Source organism: Felis catus, chromosome D1, assembly GCF_018350175.1.
Source record: "Felis catus isolate Fca126 chromosome D1, F.catus_Fca126_mat1.0, whole genome shotgun sequence".
Taxonomy (NCBI): domain Eukaryota; kingdom Metazoa; phylum Chordata; class Mammalia; order Carnivora; family Felidae; genus Felis; species Felis catus.
In genome coordinates this window covers 109,021,897-109,048,477 of record NC_058377.1, presented here as the reverse complement: position 1 = coordinate 109,048,477, position 26,581 = coordinate 109,021,897, and the positions used below count along the sequence as shown (strand labels likewise).

The 26,581-nt window shown below is 47.1% G+C and overlaps 1 protein-coding gene across 2 annotated transcripts in view; it reads right to left on the bottom strand.

Annotated features, from left to right (window-relative positions):
• Positions 1-26,581, bottom strand: part of PACS1 (phosphofurin acidic cluster sorting protein 1) — a 155,784-nt gene that overhangs the window by 3,781 nt on the left and 125,422 nt on the right. For both annotated transcript variants that reach the window (XM_023240080.2, XM_045039573.1), the window contains exons 5-21: positions 21,383-21,527; positions 21,013-21,104; positions 20,836-20,916; positions 17,628-17,687; positions 16,482-16,642; positions 16,017-16,110; positions 11,229-11,309; positions 9,716-9,831; positions 9,403-9,538; positions 8,047-8,151; positions 7,209-7,315; positions 6,350-6,504; positions 6,101-6,211; positions 5,224-5,326; positions 4,463-4,505; positions 2,250-2,292; positions 1,856-1,991 (exon numbers count right to left, since the gene is read on the bottom strand). In XM_023240080.2, coding sequence (XP_023095848.1) covers positions 1,856-1,991; positions 2,250-2,292; positions 4,463-4,505; positions 5,224-5,326; positions 6,101-6,211; positions 6,350-6,504; positions 7,209-7,315; positions 8,047-8,151; positions 9,403-9,538; positions 9,716-9,831; positions 11,229-11,309; positions 16,017-16,110; positions 16,482-16,642; positions 17,628-17,687; positions 20,836-20,916; positions 21,013-21,104; positions 21,383-21,527 — 1,769 coding nt within the window. The remainder of the gene's footprint in view (positions 1-1,855; positions 1,992-2,249; positions 2,293-4,462; positions 4,506-5,223; positions 5,327-6,100; positions 6,212-6,349; positions 6,505-7,208; positions 7,316-8,046; positions 8,152-9,402; positions 9,539-9,715; positions 9,832-11,228; positions 11,310-16,016; positions 16,111-16,481; positions 16,643-17,627; positions 17,688-20,835; positions 20,917-21,012; positions 21,105-21,382; positions 21,528-26,581) is intronic.

Here is a 26,581-nt window from a genome sequence, read left to right as displayed (position 1 = left end):
TTTCTTGAAAGGAGGCGTCAGACACAATAGGTACACAGGCTACAAAAGTCATCTGACATTTCTTTCTGCCTACTTTCAGTGGTTCCATTAAAAACCAGCTTAAATGGGATAGAAAAGGAGGTCGAAGTTAAGGGCTGGTCCCCAGACCCTCAGGAAGCCTGGAACCACGAGGCATTACCGGCTGTGTGGGACTTCCTCCTTTCCTGCACCGTCCCTTCCATAAACCAGTAGAGACCACATGATGGGAAGTGAAAAGGGGAGGAGAGGGTGAGGGACGATGAAGGTTGGGATCCGAGGTGCAATGCAGGCTTCTCGCCATCTAAGAACATTCATGTTCTTCAGGGACCATGACCCTGTCATTGGTGTTTCTGGGACAACCACGGGCTAGTGCCTCCCCTCTCTGCTGCTGAGGACCATTCCCAGGAGAAACACAAAGAGGTAAGGCAGAAAAAGGGAAACAGGGAGGAAGAAGGTGCAGGAGCCCATTTCTGTTCCTGACTCACACCTGCCCTTTTCTCACCTCCCAGCCTGCTCCCTCAAACCCCCTGCAGGAGCATTCTGCTCCACACTCCGTCTGTCATCTCCTCCTGTTCTCAGGCCTGGCATGAGAGGTGCCTTCTGAGAGGCCACCCTGCCTGATCTAAACTATGGGTACTCGAGATCCTAAAGAAATTCCTTCTCCTTTCAGAACCATCCCCCTACTATTTTTTCATAGCACTTACTGCAACCTACACAATTTGAAAGTTTTTGCTGCTCTGGCATTGCCAGGACCCAGAAGCCTGAGCTCCGGGACTAGGATGAGCCTTTCTTATTTGCTGCTACAGCTCCAGTGCCTCAAACGGGCACTCTGCTGACAGACAGACTGAATGCATGAGAGAAGGCAATAATACCTCCCATGTGCCAGGTACCAAACCACACAGGTTCTTATTTAAGCCTCACAAACTGTGACATGGCTATTTCACTCTACTGACAAAGATGAAAATGAAGCTTAGTAATTTGTCCAAGTGACAGATTCTTTGCTTGACCAAACTTTAGAAACTTTAGTCTGGCTCCCAAACTTTTTCCTAGGCTCATTTGTGTACATCTTTGTAAAATCCAGTTAGCAAGAACCCTGCTAAGACAGTTGGCAAGAGCCCCCACCCTCCCTGTCTGATCACCTGGGATACCTGCTCAGGTTCCTCATCCGCCACCACCCCCAGAAGATGTCTGACACCCTGACCTGTCTTCAGCAAGAATCTCCCGACCCCTAATGTTTCTTCTTAGTCATTTTCCGTCCACACCTGCTCCCTGGGTAGAAATCCCCACTTGTTTCGGTTGTGTTGGAGTTGAGCCACCGCCCCCGCAAAATCCATGGCAGTGCTCCCTACACCTATCTCAGTGGTCACACCTTGATGTGGTCTCTCTCACTGAGCCTTAGAAAGTGTCATTGAGTAGTTAGTTCTTTACCAAAAGCTAATGTAGCGGACCTAACACAGAACCACGACTCGAACCCAGGTGTACAGGACTCCCATGCCCACACTCTTTCCCCCTCGCTGGACAGTCCCCCAGCAAGACTCCTGTGCAGCACTTTACAGGTTACAGAAGGTCTCTCTGTCATTTGTCTCATTCAATTCTTTTACCTGGGAGACAGGGAAGAGAGTATCCTCCATTGTTCAGGGCTGTTCCACTTGCCCGGCTAGTGACCGAAGTCTCTGAATTTGAACTCCAACGTCCTTGCCACTAACCTGCCTTCTACACTCAGTATAACATCACTGTTATACAATGCTGCAGGCGGGGGTGAGGGGGCAGTTAGTACGGCTCCTGGGCCCTGAGGGAGAGGGTCGGTGGGAAGGAGAGGTATGGGCAAGAGCCTTACCCCACAACGGCGAGGGCACTGCTCATGGATGGGGACGAAGGAGGAGTGGCTGTGGTATCTCGGCTCAGGCCTGAGCTGGAAGGCGGTGATGTGGAGGGCACAGTAAGGCTGACCACAGGTGAGTCATCCCCATCACCTGTCAGGGGGACAAGCACAGGGGGACAGCCAAGGGGTCAAGGTACCCCTCTGTCTCAGCTGTAGCTGAGCTTTTAACACCTCCCCACCACCCCCTGCCGCCGCTTCACCCAGGAAGTGAAGGTGGCCACAGTTTTCCTGCTCAAATTCTGACTTAACCTTAGGAGCCCCCAAATCTTCACCTTCTGGCCTGCTGGACTAGAGATGAGCCTAGAAGGCATCACCTCACTTCACAGAAGCAAAAGAATCCCAGCCTCACCTGCAGTAGAGGGAGAATCTTCAACCAGACCCACCTTCACCACCTGAGAGAAAGAAGAGATACCGCATTAAGTCCTCTCACTAAAGCTGGACACATTTTGATCCAGTTGGAAGCAGGTGTTTGGACACAACAGCCATTACTATATATTATTTGATCAGAGGCTTTTAAAATCTTTGCAAATCCAGAGCAGCCCAGATCTGTAAGATACGTATAAAAGCCCAGTTCCAAACAATGATGTGGGGGCACATGAGGCCTTGTGGCTCATCTCTAGGGAGGGCAAAAAGCCACCTTGAAGGCAGGAACCATTTCAGTATTCTGATCTCATTTCTTCTAAGATCACGTGGGTAGGAGGCCATTTTCCCATGTCAGAGAAGTAAAGAACCGCTCTGAGAAAGCTTAGCAAGACAGGGTGTTGCAGGGGAGGAGCTCTCTGAAAGCCTGCCTGTTGCACCAAGCAGGGGAACATCCTGATGTGCTGATACCAGCTTCCTCCTATCCAGATCTGTTGGAATCTGGGACAATATGGATAAGGAGGTGATCCCAGGCACCTTCCTGCCCCTTTCCTGCCTCAAGGAAGTGGTATTAATTTCAGCTTCCCAAAGGATTTTAGATTTCTCACAGAGAATTCTGGGAAGGACAGAGGGGGCCCTCCAGCGGCCAGCAAAGGGCACAGCTAGAAACAGACTAAATGTTACAGCTGTGACTTGAAGTGACAGGTGAATTCCTGTGAAGTAGCAGGCCAAGGGCCTAGCACCCGGCAGAGGTGCAGCAGAGCTGAGAGGTCACAGAAGCTGCACCCTGGGGACTGACAGGGAGTGGAGATAACGTGCAAATGGTCCCGTCATGGCTACTTAGAACACAGTGCTGCTATTCACTGAAGTTTGTCCCAAATTCTCTATGCATCCTTATTTTAGTTCTCGGAAAGTAACATACCGACACTCTGAACTTCCTGGACACAACTCCCTTGCTCCCCTGGCATTATATGAGGCTGCCAGTTCCTTTGTTGGTTTAAATTTTAAATTTTTAATATTTCTCCCTTGTCTGTGAGGCCAGAGTGTGCAGCAACCCATAGCTCCACAAAGATGTGTATCAAACCATCAGCTTAGGCTACAGGCTGTGGTCTGGAGCCTCCAACATGGCAATGGAAGTAGCCCCAGTGGCTAACAGGAACTGAGTGGATCATTCAGACAGTAGGCTTTAGCAAGGCACAAGAAAGGGCAACCGAATTTCTCCAGGCTCAGGGATCTCCCATGATCACTCAAGACATCCAGAGTCTGGGACGAGCAAAGAATAAGCCCTTCATCTGCTTATGTCCCCCTACCCAAAGCTAGGAGAGTATAGGAAAAGATACAAGCTGACTTGGAAGTGAAATTCAATTGTCTCATACATGGAAATCTGAATTTTCAGCCATGCTTTTGTGGAGTGCTTTGGCCCCACAGGGTGTCAGCTCTGTCACCTCTGGGGTCCCTTTCTTGGTTGGTCTCTGCCTTATGGCCGAGCTACTGCCAAATGAAACAAAGGCCAGTGCCACCTGACATCAGGGATATTTGAGACATTTCCCTTTTATTTTCAAAATCAATGAACTCATCTAGAGATTCTCCTTTGACTAAATAGGAAGGGAAAGGAGGGATCCTTCTTTCCAGTGGTACATTTGACCCTGAAGACAGAAGTACCTACTTCTTGGACTTCTCTTCAGAATATCATCTATCATTATTTCATTTCTGAGGCAGCCTTCTTTTCCCTGGAGACTGCAGAACCTATGCTCTGGATGTCCCTCCCTAGGCCAAGGCACCAGGTTCTGGGCTTGGTGTAATAAATATGAGGATACTAGCGATGATCTGGGGGTAGCCCATGATTCAGGAAAAGAGGATACTGAAAGGAACAGCTCAGTACATGTTCCAGCCCAGTGTTGCTCCACTTTGGCATTATTGACATTGGGGCCAGATTAATCTGTTTGGCGGGGCTGGGGAGCTGTCTGGTACCCTGTAGGAAGTTTAGCGGCATCCCTGGTCTCTACCCACTGGATGCCACTAGCACCCCAACTTCCAGCTGTGACAGCCAAAAATGTCTCCGGGCATGGCCAGATGTCCCCTCGGGGCAGAATCACCTCTGGATGAGAACTACTGTCTAGATGAATCTTTTATTTGTGTATGTGTATGTGGGGAGGCCAGGAGAATGGATGGGGTACAGAGGAGTGGGGAGTCAGTACTCACACCAATGAAGGGGATAAACTTCTGATAGGAGTCTTCATCAGGGCTGTTGGAAGAGAAAGAAAAGCTTTATAGTTAGTGGGTGATACTGCATGGAGAGCTGGGGATACAAGCTTTTGATATTTAAAAAAAATTTTTTTTCAACGTTTATTCATTTTTGAGAGACAGAGAGAAACAGAATACAAGCCGGGGAGGGGCAGAGAGAGACAGAGGGAGAGAGGGAGGGAGGGAGGGAGGGAGGGAGAAAGAGAATCTGAAGCAGGCTCCAGGCTCCGAGCTCTCAGCACAGAGCCTGATGTGGGGCTCGAACCCACGAACCGTGAAATCCTGACCTGAACCGAAGTCAGATGCTTAACTGACTGAGCCACCCAGGTGCCCCAGCTTTTGATATTTTATTGTGGCTTCAAGGGAGTCCAGACACTACATGACACTTTCCATCATGTCTCAGGATGGCAGAGGAGCCAAAGATAGAGGCAAAAGATCTGATTCTGCATACTTCACCACCTGCTCCCACGTGCGGATTTCAGCCCCTAGGATGGGCTTCTCTTATGCTAAGGGGGCATCTATTTGGGTGGGGAGGCCCAGGACAAGGATGGCGGGGCCTGGATGGAAGGCGGTAAAAACATTGCCTCTCAAATTCTCTTGAGTTGCTACAAAGAGAAACAGGTGGGGAGAAGGAAAATACAGAAAAGCAAAGAAAACTCAAGATTTAGCTAGCCCACCCACCCTAGCAGTTTCAAGAAATCCCCTGAAGTGAAACTTACAACTTATGCCTGCAGGTCAGCATGGCTTCAGCTACGGGGAGCTGGTGTGTGACACCTGCCCCACTGACATACTGCATGACCCGCCCGACCACGTCCAGTTGCTCTGCAGAAAAGACAAGAGATAACTGCCGGTTTATTTCAGCAGGCAAACCTGAAAACCTTCTGAGAGATCCCCTTGTTGAGACCCATCAGAAGACCCTCGGAGTTGAGGGAGAGAAAGGGTTCTAAAGATCCTCTGGGTTTGAATATAAGGAACGAAGAACCAAAGCGCTGTTCTCTCCCTTCCGATCTCCGTTTGCAGTTCCTCAAAGCTCCGCTCTCCTCCAGGCTAATCGTGCTCACGCTTCTATTTTGTTCATACCAATCTCGTAACCTAGAGGGACTCCTCCACTCTACCAATCTGTGCCTATCACTTCCTTCAAGGTCTGGCGACACATTTGCTACTCCTCAGCCTTGCAGAACTCAAGCTCACTCTAAGCGCTGCCACTTTTACTCTGTATTTCAGAGAAAAGACGTGGTCAGCACAGTGTTATTAGCTTATAAACAGATTGCTTAGTAACTCTTCTCTGTTTCTTATGCTTGATTTCTACAACTAGAAATGTCCTCCTCATCACCTCCTCGTGGCCCTCCTTATTTCTAGATGCATAGGAGCACAGCAAACAGCAGAGCTTAAAAATGTCCAGAGTGAAGCGGGACTGCACATAATGGGCCTCCTCCTACTAAATACTTACTGTGAAAATAAACATGCAAAGGGATTGGGAGTGGTAGAACCATAGGGAGGAAAAAAAGTAAGCTCTCTTGGCCCCTCCTTTGGCCAAGACTGGCCCTCCATGAACCAGGTGGCATTTTGCCTCAATCCCTCACAAACGGCCATTACCTGACACTGGGGGCTCCGAGCGACTGAAGAGGTCTCTCCAGCCAGAATCAAGGAAGTTACTGCTGTATCTACTGTCGACTGAGCCCAAGTATTTGGCCACAGGGTGAGAACCTAGGAGATGGAAACCAGAGAAGGTAAAGTGGTTAAGGGACAAAATACGGCCGCCTGGCCTTTGAGCTCCCTAACTGTCCCTTCTTAGGGCCCAGCCCCAACATGCTGCTTCAGGAGTGAAATCTACTCCATTTTTACCGAGGGGAATGATGAGAAAGCGCATGTAGCCAAGCCAGTCGGAGGTCTTGCTGGCCAGTGACTTGACAAAGAACCGGAGGATGGAGCTCAGGTAACTCTGGCCTCCCACTGCTGCCACCTTCACCGGCCTCGGCATGGAGGAGTTGCAGTTGCAGCTGGGGAGCAAGGGAAGAGTCACAACCACATTTAGGGGGTTCACCAGCATCCTACTTGGACAAAGGCCCCAAGCTTTGACTTCACTTGATTCCACAACCCACAGAGGGAAAATAAGCCAATAAACAAAATAATACACAGAGAGGCAATGAACTACAGTGCTTTTGCAATAAGGAGAGAAACCTGGGATCAGAGAGGCAGGTGACTGTCTAGAAGGAAGAAAGAATTAGCTTAGGCTAATGGGAGACAATCTGGCAGTGCTGCCAGGGGTCAGCGGTGGGCGTGAGCCCAGACGCCTGGAGGACCTGCGGTTCTCATTTCCATTGGCGGGGACTCTGGGCCCCTCTGGGGAGGTCCTGACTCTGGATGCCAAGTATCGTGGCACAGTTAGAGGGATGAGAGTAAAAGGCCTTTGTAAAACCCTGGTTTTCTCCCTGGTCTTCTTCGTCCTGGGTTTAAGGAGAAGATGTGGCAGGTCAAGAGTACCAGTTGGGAGGCAGGGAGAGCAGGAGAATGACATTTTCACACCCTGACCTCTGGGGCCAGCAGGGACAACAGAGCACCGTGGCCCGCCACTGTAAACCACACGGCGACTGAGGAGTTTTGGGCTAGTGAGGCAGGGCACTCCTGTCACTGCTTAGAAGTCAGGGTGGGAGGATGAAGTCAGAGGGAGCCCCAAAGGGCAGGAGACAAGCAGAGCCCTTACTAGCGCTGAATACGGGTGAGCAAGGCAGACAGCACGGCCTGGACCTCCACGGTGGAGCAGGTACACACGACAGGCTTCCGTTGGTCCTGGAGCAGCTCTGCCACGTACTGGGGGGCAGGGAGGGAAAGGGCAGGGACACAGGTGAGTCCACGCAGCAAGAACGCAGCTCCCCCACAGGCACCAAGGAGCAGGCTAGGCCCAGCTTGAGTGGCAGGGCCCGTCCTCTGTCCTTGAGATCAAAGCCGGGCAAAGGTCAGGTCTCTGGCTGCCAGTGAAGAGAAGGTGGGGCTAGACCCCACATAGACATGCTAACCAGGAAATGTGGGAAGGTTACGGAATCTTTAGATTCTCATGTTGCCTCTGTAGCGTATGTTCCGGGTGTCGGGGCCACTAGGAAAGAGGGATTCTGGCGCCAGGATCTACCCGGGGGCAGGGGGCAGCGGTGACTGGGGGCCAGAGGGTATTGCTCTGCCTCTTCTGAATTGCCTTCCTGGGAACTAGGGCAACCTCTGGCATTTTATAGCACTTTGTACCTTTCAAGATACCTGTATTCTGTTATGCTCACAGAAAAACCACACACGACCACCCTGGAAGGAAGGCAGGACCAGTAATACGATCACTTTTCTACAGATGAGGAAGCTGAGGTACAAAAAGTTAGTGACATGAGGTCCCACAGGCCGGAAAATGACAGAACTGGGACAGGAGCCTAGAACTACAGGCTGAGTTCAGTCAGGGAAGAGGGGCCTGAGACATGGGGATCATTTTCCTGTTTCTCCACGTCCTGCCTCTTGCTCCCCAGAACCTCTCCTCCCCAGCCCTGTCATCTTTAGTGCTTTACCTGGCCCTGCCAGTCCGCAGTGTTGACAAGGATGACATTTTCTGGGAGAGCTGCATCTGATACCAGGATCTGATTCAGTTGGTCATATACAACCTTTCTTGGAATCTGCAGGGACAAATGTGCCTGTCAGGTAGTCCCCAGGGAGCGTGAGGGGACAGCAGGGTGCACTAGGGTAGAGAATCTCTGGGGCAGGGGTATTCAGGGAGAATACAGGGAGACACTGGGAATTTCTGGAGGAGACCCAGTATCCCACTGGCCAGAGCAAAATGGAAAGGACAAGGATAAAGAGTAAGCAGAGAGTCCTCAGAGAACACACTCAGACACCAGGAACAAAGCCCCAGCAGTAGTCCTGACAGAGGAGGGGGAGGGCAGACTAAGCTAGAAACGCGATCAGCATGGCCTGAAGGGTAATGATGCAGCCGGAAGTACCAGGAGAGGAGGAGGGCGGTAACAGTTACCAGGTGCTCGCTCACAGAAACGAAATTGAGGGCAATGGGGAGAGAACCAAGGAGAGCGGCAGTGGGTACTGTGTGGGGAGCCCCACTGTCACAGGGAACAAAAGGTACTTCAGGAACAGTGATTAGCAAGGAGGACGACACCTGACACCTCGCCCCAGGCACAGGCTATTCTGGTCTCCAGTTCATTTTCAGCTATGCAATAGCGGCAAACTCAGGAAGCCACGTTGACACAAACTTTTCTCTTGGTGCTATTTATCAGGTAAGCGAACAGGCTTGCTGTGAGCTCTGGAGGAAGTGTAGTTGTGTGAGGTGCCAGTTTAGAAAGGTTCCTTCCCCAAGCCCCGATACCACTGGCCTTCAGAAAGAGAAAATAATTCCTGAGGTCTGGTTTCTTCTGCTTCTATTCCAGCCTACTCTTGGGTCTTTTAATCAAAATATTTTAATATTGTTGATTTGCCAGCCTGAAATCACATTAACCGGCCCATAGTAGTACGAAGGGCATCTGAGTCCAGGTGGGTGATGTCCAATGAGATACTGACGGTTGCTGTCCTCTAGAATAACTGATTCACCACACAATCTCTAGACTGAGGTCTGATGGAGGCAGAACAAATCAGGTGTGGAACTGCCACTTGGTGGTGATGGCAGGCTGTGACAATGCTGGCATTTCCTGCTCCCTCCTCCGCTCCCTGCAGATCAGCCCCGAAGCCAATTCCGCACTAGTAGTAAGTAACACATATGTTAGACTTCTCTGATTTAGATCTGTCTTCAAGACTTTTATTCAGAACATTCCACAGTATTCCCTCTTTTCTCTCTACCTAACTGCCCAAGGAAGATGACAGAACAGAAGCCAAGGTCTAGGGATGCTCAGAGGGCCCTGGCCTTGAGAGGGAGGGGGTACCTGCGTGCTGTGGCCCAAGTCAGGGGACCTCTCACTGTCGGAGCTGTTGGTTCTCTCACTCAGGGGCTTGGAGAGCTGCCGCTCCTTCAGGGGTGTGCTCCGCTTCTGCCGGGGCGTGTGTACCCCATCCACTTTGCTGCCAGAGATGTGGAAAGGAGGTAGTTAAATAGCCCCCGTGACCCCAAAGCCATTATCAGCCACTCTTCCCCCGCCCATGAGCCTATGCTAACTATGGTCACAAGCCTCACACCATCTGCTTGGTTTCCTTAATTCTACCCTCCCTGTTTTAGGATTTTCTTCCAATCTCGAGTACCTGGGAGAAGCAGAACCTTGGAGATCTGTTTTGCTGGACTTCATGGGAGTTTTGACCTTCTCTGGCACAACCAGACTTGTGCTCATATCTCCAAACATGTCCTGGTCAGTAATTTCCTGCCAGGGAGGAAAGGAAACAGTGAGGGTTACTTCCCCCTCAGTGACCACCCAGGAGCCTGGAGAGTCTCACAACGAGGGTCAGTCTCTCGCTCTCTTTTCCTAGAAGCACATGGTTCTGCACCTATCTCTCCAATGAGGAAGTTTACTGTTTAATTTAATGCAGTGCACCCACTCTGCTGGGTACTGTCTCTTGCTACTCGATCTGTTCTCTGCATTTATTAACTATTATTTGTCAACACACAAATCTGGGCTGATTTGGTGGGGAGGAGAATTTTAATCGTGACATGACATGATTAGAATTTCTTTTTCTTTCCTTCCTTCCCTTCCTCCTTTCCTCCCTCCCTCTCCCCCTCCCCTCTCTGTTTCTTGGAATTTCATTTTGAAATGACCACTGCAGTATAGACCACAGTCGGGCAAGAGTGGAAGCTGGGTTTTCAGATTATTGGTGAACTATAAAGTGCAAGTGTATAGTAAGCTTTAAATTAACCTTGCATCAAGTCTAATGTTTGGTTATTCACCGGATCTTTGATGTAGCATTATTTACTATAGGAAACAGAAGCCTAAGATAATTCTTCCCTGGACTCCATCAACTACCAGGTCTCACTGTGAGGCTAATGCATAGTACACCCCCGAGTGATACCTGGTAAAGTTCTCTGCTCCCTCCCACCCACTGTGTCCAGCCTCCAGTCCCACTGGAAGAACTTCAGTCTATTCTGAGAGGCCCAGCTCAGATGTCCCCCTCCAGTCAGAATCACTTGTCCTTCCCTGAGCCTCCACAGAACCTCAGGTGTGCATAGCTTGGCTCTCCTCCTGGAGGGTGGTGTCTTGATGGCAGAGGCCTTGGTGTTCTCACCTTCACATCTTTAGTGCTTAGCACATGTAGTTACCCAGTAAGTATGTGTGGAGCCAGTGTATAAATTGGGCACTCCAAGCGATACATTCCATTTCTCTAGGGCTTGGCTCGCCCTCCTGGGCAGCTCCAGTCTCTTAGGGGAAGGACTTGACCAATAATCACTTGGAGATTTAACGTGTAGGCTGCCTGCTCACACTAAAAGCAACTCTGGAGGAAGGGATGGTTTTTCAGGGGAAGATACTGGTTGTCATCTCGCAGAAGTAAATAAGGATGACAGATAGTGAGAAATTATCCAAATTAGCCTTTAATCAGATCTAATAAAAGAGCAGAATGGGGACATTTCTGGTTTGCTAATTTGGGGAATGACCTGGTCTCCAGGGTAGGTTATATTCCATGGGTAAGGATTCCAGGAGAAAGAGAACACAGAACATTCACAAGTCCACAGATGTAGGCAAAATTCCCAGGGAGGTCTTGAAGGTCTTTTGGCTTTATTTCTAAAGGCACAAAAACTAAGTTACACAGGAGACTGAGCTGCACATACCAGAGTGTCTGTTTCAGTCAAGCTGTCATCTTGATTTTTAATCCAAGCAGATTTGACTTTTTCTAGAGCAGCCAATTCCATCTGCAAAAATTAGAATAATTAGTCATCACCATCCAAATAACTACCATTCTAACTGGTTCTCTTGGTCCCTCAGAAGCTTAAAATGCTTCCACTTAATTTGAAGATCTCATCAAAATCTTTGGAATTTCCATCTTCTAAGAAGTGTGTTTGGTGAAAACTAAGTGTCAGAAGGATCAGCTATTCTGTCATCATTAAATCAGTAGCACAGTGGAACTCAGAGCCCAGCAACTCTCATCTCTCGGACTCTCACAAGATGTCACAGGGAAGAGAAGATCAGCGTTTAGATGACTTTGTATGGGCCCCGCAAGGCCTCTAACTCTGGGGACAGTAAATGCCCTCGGAGGACATCCGGGGCCTCTTCTGCTTCTCAGAAGTTGCTGGGAAGGGAAATCTTACAGTTCAGGTCTTTGACTTTGAGACTAAAGACATCCATGGTAGCCAAATTTATTTTGCTTGGTAGAAACATCTACAGACCCCTCAAGATAAATGAATAAACTAAGCAAAACACACCCAATGCTACGCCATTTAGGTGTGAAATAATTCTCCCTCTGTCCCCAACTCTTTTTTTAAAAAAAAATTTTTTTTTCAACGTTTATTTATTTTTGGGACAGAGAGAGACAGAGCATGAACGGGGGAGGGGCAGAGAGAGAGGGAGACACAGAATCGGAAACAGGCTCCAGGCTCTGAGCCATCAGCTCAGAGCCTGACGCGGGGCTTGAACTCCCGGACCGCGAGATCGTGACCTGGCTGAAGTCGGATGCTCAACCGACTGCGCCACCCAGGCGCCCCAACCCTAACTCTTATTAGCGTTTTTCATAAACATTAAAAATTTACTTTGTAAATAACTGACACATAGAACTATATTTTTCGTATTTGCTAACATTGTTTCTGGCTGTGCAGATGTCTACGTAAAAGTCACAAGAGTTTGAGCATTGTTGTGGGTCTTAGATGTAGGGAAGGTACTGGCCTTAGTGAATGTTTTTGGAAACCAGAGAGTTAGGAAAGATCAAAGATATCCTACCTTCTCCCAATCACTCAAATTCCTTCCTCTGAGTAAATTAAATAGTACTGAGAAACACTGGGCTTATAAATTCAAGGGGGTACTTGGAAAACTAATGAACAACTATAGCAAATGTAGGCCCTGTGTCATATTCTATCTATACCATATGGTTTCTCTACCTCAGCCCTGCTGACATTTTGGCCAGATCCTTCTTTGTTGTGGGGGATGTGTCCTGTGCATAGCAGGATGTTAAACAGCATCCCTGGCCTCTACCCACTAAGTGCCAGCAGCAGCACCCCCAACCCCTCAAGTTGTGACAATCAAAACTGTCTCTGGTCGTTGCCAGCGCCAAATGTTCCTTGAGAAGGAGGCAAAAACCACCCCTGGTTGGGAGGCACTGCTCTAAACCATCTGCAAGACTAACCAACATACTTTAACTAGACCTTGTGACCCCACATCTTGAGATGGTTTGGCTCAGAACCAAACATAATAGTTTGCCTCAGATTGCAAGCTAGTTCATTACATTGTCTATATGAAGAACCAATGTTAACAGAGTCCAGAATCATGGGAAAGTCCTGGTTAGATTTAAGACTAAAGATGATTTCACTCAGTTTTGGATTTCAGTATCACAAATGAATTAAACACATTTAAAGAGAATGAACTGGGGCAATAACACCATTCTGCTGAAGGGTTTTAAAGTAGCATGTCAAGCCCTGGGACAAGTACAGAATTGTTTCCACAGTGAAGCTGCAACAACTTTCACTTGGCCTGGGGTTAAGGGGAACCTGCTGGCTATTCATGGACTCTTCTAGATGTTCCAAGCAGTCCCACTAGGAGCAAACTCCCAATTCTCCAAATTTCTGTTTTTGCTCCTATAAATATGAAGGGCTTTTCTCACCCCAGAACCCTGGAACACAGCCGTGCAGCAGCTGTGTCTAATTGGATAGCACTGGAGGCAGATGCTACCAGTCCAAAGTACTGTGCCCACGGGGCAATGTTGGTGTTACAGGGAGGGTACATGCTCCTGTGAGGGGGGCAGAGTGGGGAAGTATTTAGGCTCTCATTTGTATGAAGTACTAGTCTCTAACACCGTTATTTACAGTGCAATGGAAATAGCAACTTTTAGCAGCAGGAAGTCTCGGCTGAAAGGCTGTATCTCTCGACCTCCCTGACTGAAGCACTGTCAGGGTCTATTGTTATTAGCCTGGAAAACCAAATTCTGCTGCTACTGTGTACTCAAGTCCTGGGAAAGCTAACAACTGTAATAATTTGTATCAGCAGAAATTCCTTCTGGTTTTAGTGATACACTGAATCCTCCGAAACTGGGGAACAAAAAAGAATATTAAGAAAAACAAATAACAATGCTAGGAAATCAGAAAGAGAGGATAAAAGTTGGGCAGCATGTGCATACCTGCCTATATATGCGTAATCTCAGTATTTTTTTTCCTACTATATTTGGAGCTTCCCTGTAAAAGCATGGCCTTGCTATGTATTTCCCCAAGTGCCTTTCATACTAAAGGATCCCAGAGCTCTACATCCACATCAAGACACATGGAGCTCTTCAAAACAGAAATATCACAGAGAATCAGCAAAGCAAGTTTGAAATCTGGCCAACAGAGCCAGAGTTTGAAGGACTCGCTAAAAAGACATCGACATTCTAACAATTTCAGGAGACCAGAACCGAAATGGTTCTGAGACTATAATAAGAACAGCAACAGCAGCCTCCGTTTGCCGCTTTGACTGCATACTTCCCACGTGGTGGGCCAACACATCTATCCGGCGAGCACATACCAGAGGATTTACCCGCATTCTCTCATGGTATCTTCACACTGCCCCACAAGGCATGTGCCTCTTGCAGGTACTCTGTAGACGAGGAAACCAAGGCCTGGCAACTGCCCCAGATCACACAGTCAGTGGAATGATGGAGTCAAGATTCAAACTCAGAGGTCTGACTCCAGAACACATGTTCTCAACTTCATTCCCCCCCCCCCCCCCCCCTGCCCAGAGAAAAGTTCTGCTTAGATAAGGGCCCTGAGGCCATCATATGGTAAAGACTGATACTCAGTTGACTTTTGAGCTAATTGAGCTAATTTTGAGCTAATTAGAGTTAGCTATGCTAACTCTAAGGCACCTGAGGCTCAGAGGATCGGTGCTTCTTCTCTCTAAACTGTGTTAGCCATACAACTGGGACTGAAGTAGAACTTACAGACAAGTTCTATCAACCAAGAAACACCTTCATTAGTATAAAATAATGTATTGATGTGATAACAACAATCCCTACCATTTATTGAGAATTCATTATATGTTAGGTGTTATGCTTAGTGTTTTGGGGGCATTATCTCAGTTAATAATTGCATTTTGTTACAGTATTCCTTGTTCCGCATTCCTAGGACACTATGAAACAGTTCTCCTTTGGCCAGGTGCCGGTTTTCTCTCTAGAAGGGTCATCCCTTGTATTTATATTTGAGACGGAATCTGGCTGTAGTGGCCAATGATCTGTCCATGTGGACACTGACCATTCAGGAGGGCCGTTTAGAAAGCCCATGAGAGAGAGCAGCTACAAGCCACAGAAATAGTAAGGTGAGGCCTCCTCAGCTCCAGATCAGAGTGCAAGGTCTTCAAATGGCATGCCAGAGGCTTCTCTGTGGAGGGATTCTCCTTGTGGGCTGCAGTTTTCCACCCCACATTTCTTCAGTAATGCCACCTGCTACCACTGTTCTAGGGCCAGATAGTGCCGGCTGTGCCTTCACTGGAAGAGGGATGAGGTGGGAGACAGCCCCACCTGGTGGCAGCAAGCAGTAAGGCAGCCCAAGAGCTGACCCATGAGCTGCCACAGGGTCTGCAGACACCTGGGACGGATGGCAGCCCTTCCACAGACACGGTACTTTTCAGGGGGTGGAGTACCTCACATATCATTTCTTCACAATTAATACCTATTCACAAGGTGAGTTTTGTATGCCCTCTGTTGAAGTGGAGCGAACAGAACTTAAAGGACTCAGTTTCTTAGATCTAAAGAAAAGACACTGGGCTTGCAACAGCACACCGTAAACGACACTAAAATGATGCACAACATCTTCCCTTTAGCTGTAAATGAGAACAGCTTCGTCGGGCCTGAGGTAGATACAGCATCAACCCAGGCTCCAACCCCTGATCCACTGCTAGGGGAGCCTTCCCAAGTAGGAACAGAGCATGGTCCAGGGTGATGCTGGCCTCCCGTGGTGCTACAGCAGACAGAAACTTTTTCCTTTCGGTCATCAGGCAAAATGGAAATCTACCTGCTAAATTCCTAATTCTTTGAGGGCACTGCCCCCCTCTAGGAATAAAGCCTATGTAAGTGGGCTTCCTGCCTCTTTACGTTCTTTACCTAGGCTGGAAAGCAGAACTGCTTAACACTGGCAGGATGCCACACTCCCAGCTACCATGTTACAGATGTCGAGAGAGAAATCTGAGGCGCTGTGTGTTCTGGGAAGGAAGGCTCCAAGTCGTGGTAGGAACTGACCAAAAAAGAACACCCAAACAGCCACAGCAATGCCCACAAAGAACCAAGCTCCCAGCTAGGACTCTGATGAGGACACCCAAGGTCGACACAAGATAAGACTGCTCTTCTAAGGTCACAAAACGAGCCAAGAGCAGAGTGCTCAGAGTGTTAAGCCCCAACACTCCCCTGGTCCCTCTCCCCAACCCCCATATCCGTCGGTCTTGCTCACAGGGCTGGTGGTGTCTTTGCTGAGGCTACCCTTGCTGTTGAGGCTGCCAATCTCCGTCTGTGAGCTGGACTGCGACATCCCCTCAAAGAAGGGCCTGCGGCAAAGAAGCACAGCCAGGGTCAGTGGCCACCGGGGCCCGGAGCAGCAGCCTGTGGAAGGTTGGGTAGCGATGCGGTGTTCAAGAAAGATCAACAACCCGGGCTTGAAGGATGCCCGCTGAGGAATGACACAGCAGAGTGGACAAGGAGGGCCTGGACCAAAGGACTTCAGGAAAGTCCTGTCAGGACTTTTGCCAGCTAGAGGCAAAAACAGTGATCCTTATCCAGACAGCTGGAGGTTCAACAGGGTGAGGAGCCAAACTCCTTGGTAATGGAGGGGAAGTGAGGGAGGGGGCCTAGGAGACTGTGCTGGCTTAGGAAGGAGATATGCAGGGAGACAATTCGATAGAAGAGGTTTGGGCCTCACTTGAGCTTGGGCTTTGGAGTGCTAAGGATGCTCTCCGTCTCTTCCATTTCAGGGCCACTGTCGCTGGGATTGTACATCTCCAGACTATCATACAGTTCATCCAAGTCCTCTTCTACCTCTCGTATCTGCTCTCGGGATACGTGTTCCAGCCCGAAGCCTACCTGTGGGGGACAAAAAGCTTTGAGTTTGGGGTTACCTCTATTAACAACTATGGTAGATGCATAACTCTTTCCTCCTGGACAGGTACCAACTGGCCTCCTTAACTAGTCGTCCTTAAGGGGCAATGCCATAGCTTCGCATGCATCGGGGTAAACTTAGTGTCCTTTCTGTGATCTAATCCTGAGAGCAGGGATGTGGTGAGGCCACCTTTCCCTTTCAGTGCCTCCCTACCACTCCACACTATGGGCCTGGCATGAGAAGAAAAGTACAAGTGCTAATGTACTTCTGCCAAAGCATGGGCACAAGAAAACCCAGAGGACTGTGACTCTGTGCAGGGCGGTTCTATTTTCCAGGAGCCCACAGAAGGACAAAGACACCTCAAGACAATTTTCTTCCCCATCTCTTTCCAGTCCATTCAGAAGAGAAGCCTGTGAAAACTGGCACCAGGCCGGTCAGAGCCCAGGGAGGACACGGCATCTCTAGTTTTTATTTTAAGTTTACTTATTTATTTTGAGAGAGAGAGTGCAAGCATAAGTGGGGGAGGGGCAGATAGAGAATCCCGAGCAGGCTCCTACACTGACAGTGCAGAGCCCAACTTGGGGCTCAATCCCACAAACTAGAGCTGACCACTGAGGACGCCCCTACCTCACAGGCTGTTGCTCACAATGTTCCCCGTCCAATAGGAGGGAAAATTCAACAACAACAACTAGATTTGTTACTGGCACCCCATAGCAGAGGCGTGGTATTAAACAACAGTTGAGTATAACCACGCTACCCTTGCTTCCAGGTACCGTGAAACTTTGGGTGCTACATGGAAAGCTTTCCTTTCTCTTTTCAAGTAGCTTAAAGCCCTTCTTTAGCTATGTTCTCACTTGGGGGTCCTGCAATCCTGACTCCTAGTGGCAGGAAAGAGCACACCCCAGGAACGACGGTGAAACTCAGGGGATTCTTCTACTCACCATCAACCTCGGGAGTAAGGGGTCGTACCTCATCTGAAACTTTAAACCGCTTCAGGAGGGCCACAAACTTCTGTTTGATGTTAGGTTGCTGTAGGGACAAATTGCACAATAATTCTCAAACAATACCCATTTGTGGACTGATCAAGTGAAGTCAACAGAGTGATCCAGAGCCCGCTTTTGTAAAGAGCTGTGGGAGGACACGAAGACGGGAAGACAGTTTCTCCCCTCTGGCACATAAAACCCACCAGGGAAGCAGGCGTGAGCATTTAATGCTGGGGCAGTTCCCAGGGCTGTGGGCATAGATGGAAGGAGGGCTCATCTCTCCCTAGGGCCCTCCACCACCCACACATCTCCAGCTCATCCATTTCTCCAGTCCTTCAGATCCATGGTGCTGCTTGGTGATTTCCACCTGCATATACAGGCACCTCAAACCCAGCATTTCCAAGAATTCATCACCTTCTCCCTGTGTTCCTATCCAGGGTACCATTACCCCTCACTGATTGTAGTCTGAACCTCGAGTCTCTCCCCTCCCCTTTCTCCTCACAGCCGAGTGTTCACTAACTCCTATGCTCTTTTTCATCTGTAACACCACTGCTTTCCTCCAGGACTTTTTGTCTCCACAACTCTGTGGGATCACCGCAATGGCCTTTGACCGACACTCCCCCAACCCTCACGCTCCCGGCCAGTTTCCAGTCTTGTTCTCTCCAGAGTCCATAGTGATTATCACAAATGCAAATCTAATGTTACTCTCCCCAAATTAGAGGTCTTCACTGGTCCCCAGTGCCCAGGGAACGAGCTGCAGCATCGGGCCCATGTGCGTCTGAAGGCTGCTCTGCCGGTCTCTAGCCTCCATCACCAACCAACACCCCACACCAGCATTCAAGTGGAAACTGCTTATAGTTCTGTAAGGAATGGCATGCTGCTGTACCCCTCTGGGCCTTTACACACGGTACCTTCTGCCCTGACTAAACATTCTCCCCCAATCCACTTGGCGAATCTCTGTTTATCCTTAGAAACCCATCTCTCTGCATCCGGTCTGTGAAGCTCTCTTGGCACTTCTGCTCAGAGTCGGTCACTTTCCCCTTAGTGCCATCGCTGTCCCTTACACCAAACTCTATCTTCTAGCCCCTACTCTACTATGTCGCAGCCACTTGTTTAGACGTCGTTTGTGTCTAGACACTGTGACCTCCTTGATGGTATGGACGAGCCCTTTCTTATCTCAATGTCTCAAACTCCAGGCACAGTGATGAGCTTGGGGTCTTAAGTACTTCCTGACTGAATGATAGACTTGCCATCTGGGGACGGAAGAGACTAACTTGCAAGTAAGGCTGAGCCAGGCCTTCAAGAAAAAGCAGGGGCTCCAAAGGTAGAAAGGGCATCCACAGCAGAGAAAAAACAAACAAACAGCAAGTCAATTAGTGTGTCTAGAACAAAGTATTCTTGGTAGGGAGAGAAGAGTGCATGTGTACAAAAGGAGACAGAAACTAAAGAACTGCTACTAAGTCTCTGGTAATCTGACTGGAAAGCGCCTGGAGCTAAAAAAATAAAATAAAAACAACAACCTTTGAGGTAGAGGCTATTAATAGGAGCACTGAACTCTGGTCATATAACAGGGTAAAGCTGGTTCATAGGAGACCACAGGGAGAGGGGATTTATAAAGCTCCAGGAGGCATCCTATGGGAAGAAAGTAGGACCTCTCTTTGGTTACAGAGCAGGAAAAAGAAAAACTTAACAGAAGGAGGTACAACACAGAGTGATCCTCCAGTCTCTTCCCATTGTGAGTACAACGATACAAGATGTCTAAGGCTCTGGGGACATGCCTTATCCAGGTCATTTTGGAGTGCCAATCAAGGATTAGATACCTGAGGACAATGAAGCAGTTCTCACACTCTCTAGTCATTATTCAACGGGGGAAATCAAGACCATAGTCTTGAGAATTTACATTTAAGCCCAATGATACCTCAGGAGGCATGGAGATGACAGTGTTGTTTCATGGTGAATGCCAGGTTTAGATACAACACATCTGGAAGGTCTGGCCTACATTTAGTTCATTCCTGAAGGTGACAGGAATCTCTGTTCTTGGGGTCCCTAGGCTAGCTCTGTACTAGAGAATCAGGATGTGTCAGGAAAAATGAAACTGAGTTTCTAGCACTTTGACTCTCCCACACTTTAGCACAGGAACTCCAGAATCAGTCAAAGTTAATTTAGACCAAGAAACAGACTCTTAACTATAGCTATAGAACAAACGGCTGGTTACCAGTGGGAAGGTGGGTGGGGGATGGCTGAAATAGGTGAAGGGGATTAAGAGTACACTTATCATGATGAACTCTGAGTAATTTAGAGAATTGTTGAATTACCATGCTGTACACCTGAAACTAATGTAACAGTATGTTAACTATACTGGAAATTAAATTAAATTAAATTAAAAAAAAAAACCACCACCAAGGTTAACCTAGAAATCCAGGTATTAAATGTCTCAGTCCAGGACTCTTAATTTCACCAAAATAGTGACTCTTGAGGAATCTTATGTAGGAGACACAATTCAAAGGCATTTGGCCTCTAAGGTTATGGATCCATTAAGGATCCAAATATATCCAATGTATATATATCCAGTGTGTGTGTGTGTGTGTGTGTGTGTGTGTGTGTGTGTGTGTGTGTGAGAGAGAGAGAGAGAGAGAGAGAGAGAGAGAGAGAATATCTGTATCTATATCTATATGTCTGTATCTCTCCAACTATATCCAATGGAATTAGACCTTACCAATTGCTTACAGTTCTAAGCACTAGCTTATTATTTCTGGGTTAAAATGATTAAAAATTTGATACCCCTAGAGAAGACTGGGTCTGTCTATGTGGTAGGTAGGACGTAATTTGAAGTAACCTCCTTGAGAGGGAACATGGGGTGTCTGAGGTGTTCTGCTTCTCGATAAAGCATTTTCTGCTCTAAAGTCTAAAACAGGGTTTCTCAACCTATTTTCTATCCTGACATAACCTGAAAAATATAACACACTCCCATAAGTAACACTGCTTCTCTACAACAGTGACTTTTAATTAGGTAGTGGTGGGGGTGGGGTGGGGTGGGGGAGGAGGAGGAGGAGATAGAGGGGTATACCAGAACCTTCAGGGAATGGCCATGTGCAGATTTTTAAAAAGACTCCAGAAGGTTTCAATATACCACTCTCATCCTACCTCCAAATTGAAAATCTCAGGTAAACATTCCCCAGACCTTCGAGGCTCACCCTTGTGATGGCAGAGGTTGAGGTTAGTTTCCTCCGGGTCTTCTTTACTTTCCGTAGATCCTCATCTTCATAAAACAGGTCCTAAGTGGGGAAAGGCATGGAATGAAGTTAGGAAACCCCAGGAGGGTCTGGAATTATTTCTCGAGACACTACATGTGAGGGGCTGTGGAAAGTTACCTGCCCGTGCAATGGATCATCACTGCCTTCCTGTTCTGATGAGAAACTCTCCTCCTCTTCCTCAGAATAATTGTCAATATCAGGAGAACGATCTGGAAAGAGACACCTTAGTAAGACAACCTTGAAGTGTGAAGATCTGGCCTAAGAGAATTTGGTTGGCTGGAATCAGGGCTCTCGTCAGGCGGAAATAGGTCTGGGGGAGAGGCGAGGGCCACAGCCACGGTAAGCCATGTTTTATTTTGAGGGATCTCTAAACTTCTCTTTCACAAGAACATTTTAGGCCCCATCAAGTTCAGCTTTCCCAGGATGGGGAACAGGTGATGGGCTTGTTCTTGACCCACAGGGCCTCCAGATACCACATACATCTTACCAGACAGCTTGGATTTGATTCCTTCATGGTCAATGGGCTGGCTGGACAGAGAGTAGATCTTTATTTCTGCCACAGGCACAGAGACATCCTTCACGTTACTGTGCAGGCCAAGCACCAGAGCGCCTTCATTAGGGTGCTGCATCACCTGAGACCACAGGGCAGTAATGCAAATGCCTTACTAGGGGAGGTGAGTTGTCCATTTTGATAAATCCAAATGGATGTGCAAGCCGATGGGAATGACATTCTGCTAATACATTTTCTTTCTCACTATCTTTCAAATCCAGACCTACTTTTCCCCCATTGCCTTCAAACTCTTACTTGAAAATTATCTCCAGAAGTGCCAGTCACTGGTCAGGCCTTGTGCTTAAAAGAAAATCGAGGCTCGAGCCTGAAAATGATGGCTAATCTCTGGGACTACATTTTAGTTTTAGTCCTTGACAGAGAACTAGTTCTCCAGGCTGGGGCCGGCCTGCAGATGGTGATCACCTGTGTCTGGCAACGGGAAAAACGATCTATAGTACCTGAGAAAACACAGGTGGGGAAATATGGCATCCATAATACTTCACTCCCCATAGTCCCTCATACTGATTCAAAACCTGAAGAGGAAAGATAGATGGGCTGCCACGATCTCATATATTCTATTTATTAAGGTCACAGAAACTTTCCTATTTAATGTACTAAAGCACAGACATAAGTTTTTGGTTTTTTTAAGTTTATTTATTTATTTTGAGAGAGAGAAAGAGTGAGTGAGCAGGGGAGGGGCAGAGAGAGAGGGAGAGAGAGAGAGAAAGAATCCCAAGCAGGCTTCATACCATCAGTACAGAGCCTGATGTGGGGCTCGAACTCATGAACTGTGAGATCATGATCTGAGCTGAAACCAAGGGCTGGGCGTTTAACTGACGGAGTCACCCAGACGCCCCCAGACCTAAGTTTTAAAACTGACTGTGGGCCAGCTACACAGGAGCTGGGAGCATGGCAGCCGCAGAGCTCTGCACAGGGGGAAGACCTCTCCATGCCAGCCATGCAGGGTGTTTCATGAGAATGGAAGAATGGGAGGCCACTAGATCCTGACGTCATGCACATCATCAACTATTTCCAAACAGCAGGATTTGAGGAGCAAACTAGTGCTTTCTGGGAACAGGAAATTGATGGAAAATCCCTGCTACTGATGACAAGAAATGATGTACTGATAGGACCTCAGTTTTTAAAAGGGGGGCCTGCTCTCAAAATCTACCAGTATCGGGGTGCCTGGGTGGCTCAGTTGGTTGAGCGTCCGACTTCGGCTCAGGTCATGATCTTGCAGTCCGTGAGTTCAAGCCCCGCGTCGGGCTCTGTGCTGACAGCTCAGAGCCCGGAGCCTGTTTCAGATTCTGTGTCTTCTCTCTCTGACCCTCCCCCATTAATCCTCTGTCTCTCTCTCTCTCAAAAATAAATAAATGTTAAAAAAAAAAATTAAAAAAAAAATAAACAAGAAAATCTACCAGTATCATGTAAAACCTCTGCTGACAAAGCATTTAAAGAACAACTCTTCATAGTACAAACTGGGGTCTTAGACCTCAAAAAACATACTGACATAATTTAGTTTCATGTGATAAAACTTAAAAAAAAAGATTTGTTTATTTTTTAGATAGAGCGTGAGTGGGGTAGAGGGACAGAGAGAGAGAGAGAGAGCAAGAATCTCAAACAGGCTCCATGCTCAGTGAGGAGACTGATGCAGACCTTGATCCCACGACCCCGGGATCTGACCTGAGCCGAAATCAAGAGTTGGACGCTCAACTGACTGAGCCACCCAGGCACCCCTCATGTGATGAAACTTTGTAAACAGAATACATCCATGTGTAGATGTGAAGAATTTCAGTCAAATGAAATGTCTTGGGCGAACTAGGCAATCCATCAGCTGACCTGAATTCAACCAGGAGGAACAAGGATAACTTGTGGACAGGATGGTTTTCCTTGTGGAGCTTGTCAAAGAGAGTCATCTTTGACATGACTGGACCTCCCTCCCCACTAAAGGGATTTTCTTCACAGACTGCTTTTCCAAAATCTTTGAAAAAGGATTGAATTGAATGATCTTTTGGTTTCAGATGTAGGGAGATTAAAAACAAGAAAACTTGGAAAGGGGAAAAAGAGAGACTGCTGTCTCCCTTGAATTCCTCTTCTTCTTAGAGCTTGTATTATTTGGATGGAATTGTTGACACTACTTTTTATAGAGGCTCCTCCACTTGACCTTATTAAGGTTTTTGTTTTTTTTTTAAGTTCTTTTTAACATTTATTTATTTTTGAGAGACAGAGAGAGACAGAGCAAGAGTGGGGGAGGGTCAGAGACAGAGAGGGAGACACCGAATCTGAAACAGGCTCCAGGCTCTGAGCTGTCAGCACAGAGCCTGACGCGGGGCTTGAACTCACGAACCGCGAAATCATGACCTGAGCCGAAGTCGGACGCTCAACCGACGGAGCCACCCAGGCACCCCAAGGTTTTGCTGGGCTATATTGTGATGTTTGAAATGAACATGCTTCATGGCCCCTACAGGTGGAACCTCTGAAAAGAGAAAATCTGTTGTGTCTTGGAGATATCCATCCATATTCAGCTTTTTTCACCGGGGATAATGGTATTTTCTGTATAGATTTACTCTCAAATTGGCTTTTTGTTTCCACAGAAGAAAACACTTTTTCACTTTATGGTTGGTATCTACACTAATTTTTTTCTGAAGGAATTTGCCAAAAGTTATAGATCCAAAAGCCTTGTTACTAGTATAAATATTTATAAATATATATTCTTCATGATGGTGTATTATTTTTTTGATTGCTCTGATGCTTTGATTTTTGATTTGAGAACCTGTTTTTAAGAACTTGAAAAAGCAGTCTTGCTACATCTCTGTTCAGAGACATTTGTTTGAATCTCCATGTGTCAATGCCTTACTGAATTGGTGCTTTGTCGTTGCAATAAAGCATTGCTTCAGTTTAAAATAAATAATAAAAAAATAAAATGTGGCCCCCTTTTTTTCCCCTTTGTCAGGGTTAAGAGGATTTATCTGGCACATAAGGGAACTACACAAATGAGCAAACATATTGAAGATAATGGGAGCCTGCTTTCATCCTGCTGGAGGAGGGAATCAGAACAATGGACAGGGGAAAGGCAAGCATAAGCCCAATGGTGTTGGGATGGAATTGATTGGAATGTGTGAGCTCATGATCAGACAGACAGACAGACAGGGAAACAGGTATGACATGTGTGTGGTGTGTATGTATGTATGTATGTATGAGAGCATAAGCACATATGAAGATACATTTCCTAGCTCTGTCTGTTCAGGGGGAGTAGAAGCAATGACACTCCAGCTAGGAAAATAACTCTTAATAGTCATGGAACCCATTTAGAAACCAATGGTTTCTAAATACTATTCTCCACCAAAAGGAACCAGGACTCTTTGGAGAATCAGTTCACTCCAAGGCTGGGTCAGGGAAAGTACAAGATGCTATTTTGTACCAGAAAGTAAAGAAGTGTATAAAGAATGATGGCACATATCAAAAAAGATATAGGGACTAGCTTGGAGGGGTTCGCACTGGCCAAATCTGAGATAATTTAAGCATGAAAAAAAAAAGATAGTAACAGATTGAACCCCACTGAAGCAAACAGGAATCCACAGGTCCATAACTAATACATATAAGTGAAATGATCAATAAATGGGGAAGAAGAGAAAGCTCTGCCTTACAATAGAAAGTGAATTAATACATACAGCAGGAATGATGGGATTAGAAATTCACTGGCAAGCACCAAAGTAATAATTGATCCAGGCAAGAATCACTAATAGATGCTAAAACTAGTTGAAGATATGATGAGAAAAAAGGTTTGTTATACTGTCTCAAAACATCTCCCTATAAAATATTGTTTTAAATTGGGAAATACAAAAAAAAGTGTTAATTTAGGTTGGAAATCCTGGCAGACATCATCTAAACAAGCAATAAAAGTTAACCTCGCCATGGGGCGCCTGGGTGGCGCAGTCGGTTAAGCGTCCGACTTCAGCCAGGTCACGATCTCGCGGTCCGTGAGTTCGAGCCCCGCGTCGGGCTCTGGGCTAATGGCTCAGAGCCTGGAGCCTGTTTCCGATTCTGTGTCTCCCTCTCTCTCTGCCCCTCCCCCGTTCATGCTCTGTCTCTCTCTGTCCCAAAAATAAATAAACGTTGAAAAAAAAAAAAAATTAAAAAAAAAAAAAAAAAAGTTAACCTCGCCAGAAATGGAACAAATTGACATGGAGCATTGCCTGTGTAGCACTTAGAAGAACACGGCATTACTTCTGTGGTAGTTCTGACAAAAATGCATAAGCTGAATCTAATCTTTAGAAAACATCAGACAAACCCAAACTGAGAAACATTCAACGAGGTAACTAGCCTGTACTCTTTTTTTTTTTTTTTCCTTCCTTCCTTCCTTCCCTTCCTTAAGTTTATTTACTGAGAGGGAGAGAGGATCCGAAGCGGGCTCTGTGCTGATGGCAGAGAGCCTGACGTAAGGCTCAAAGTCACGAGCCGTGAGAACATGACCTGAGCTGAAGTTGGACACCCAACTGACTGAGCCACCCAGGTGCCTCTAGCCTGTACTCTTAAAAAAAGCCAAAGGAATGAAAGACAAGGAAAATCTGAGGGACTGTTGAAAATTGAAGGAGACTAAAAAGGCAAGACAATTAAATGAACACTATCCCAGATTAAATCCTGGGCCTGTAATGGATATTATCGAGACACTTGGCACAATCTGAGCGGGGGCCGTGGGCTGGATGATGATCCTATATCCGTGTTGATGTCCTGACCTTTATGGCGGGCATGATGCTGACTACACAGGAGAGTATTCTTATTTTTAAGAAATTAACATAGTACGACATTAACGTGTAGTAGGGCATCATGTCTGCAACTTACTCTCAGTGGTTCAGAAAAGAAAATAATATGCATAAATGTTTATATATAGAGAGAAAAATAAGGCAAATGTGGTAGTATGTTAGCACTGAAGAATCTGAGTGCAGGGTATATGGGCATTCTTTACACTACTCTTACAATTTTTCTGTAAGTTTGAATTTTCTTTGAAACTTAAAGAAAAACATTTTGTGAGGGAGAAATTACTTGGGATAAAAAGAACAATTACTGGGGCGCCTGGGTGGCTCAGTCGGTTAAGCGTCCGACTTCAGCTCAGGTCACGATCTCACGGTCCGTGAG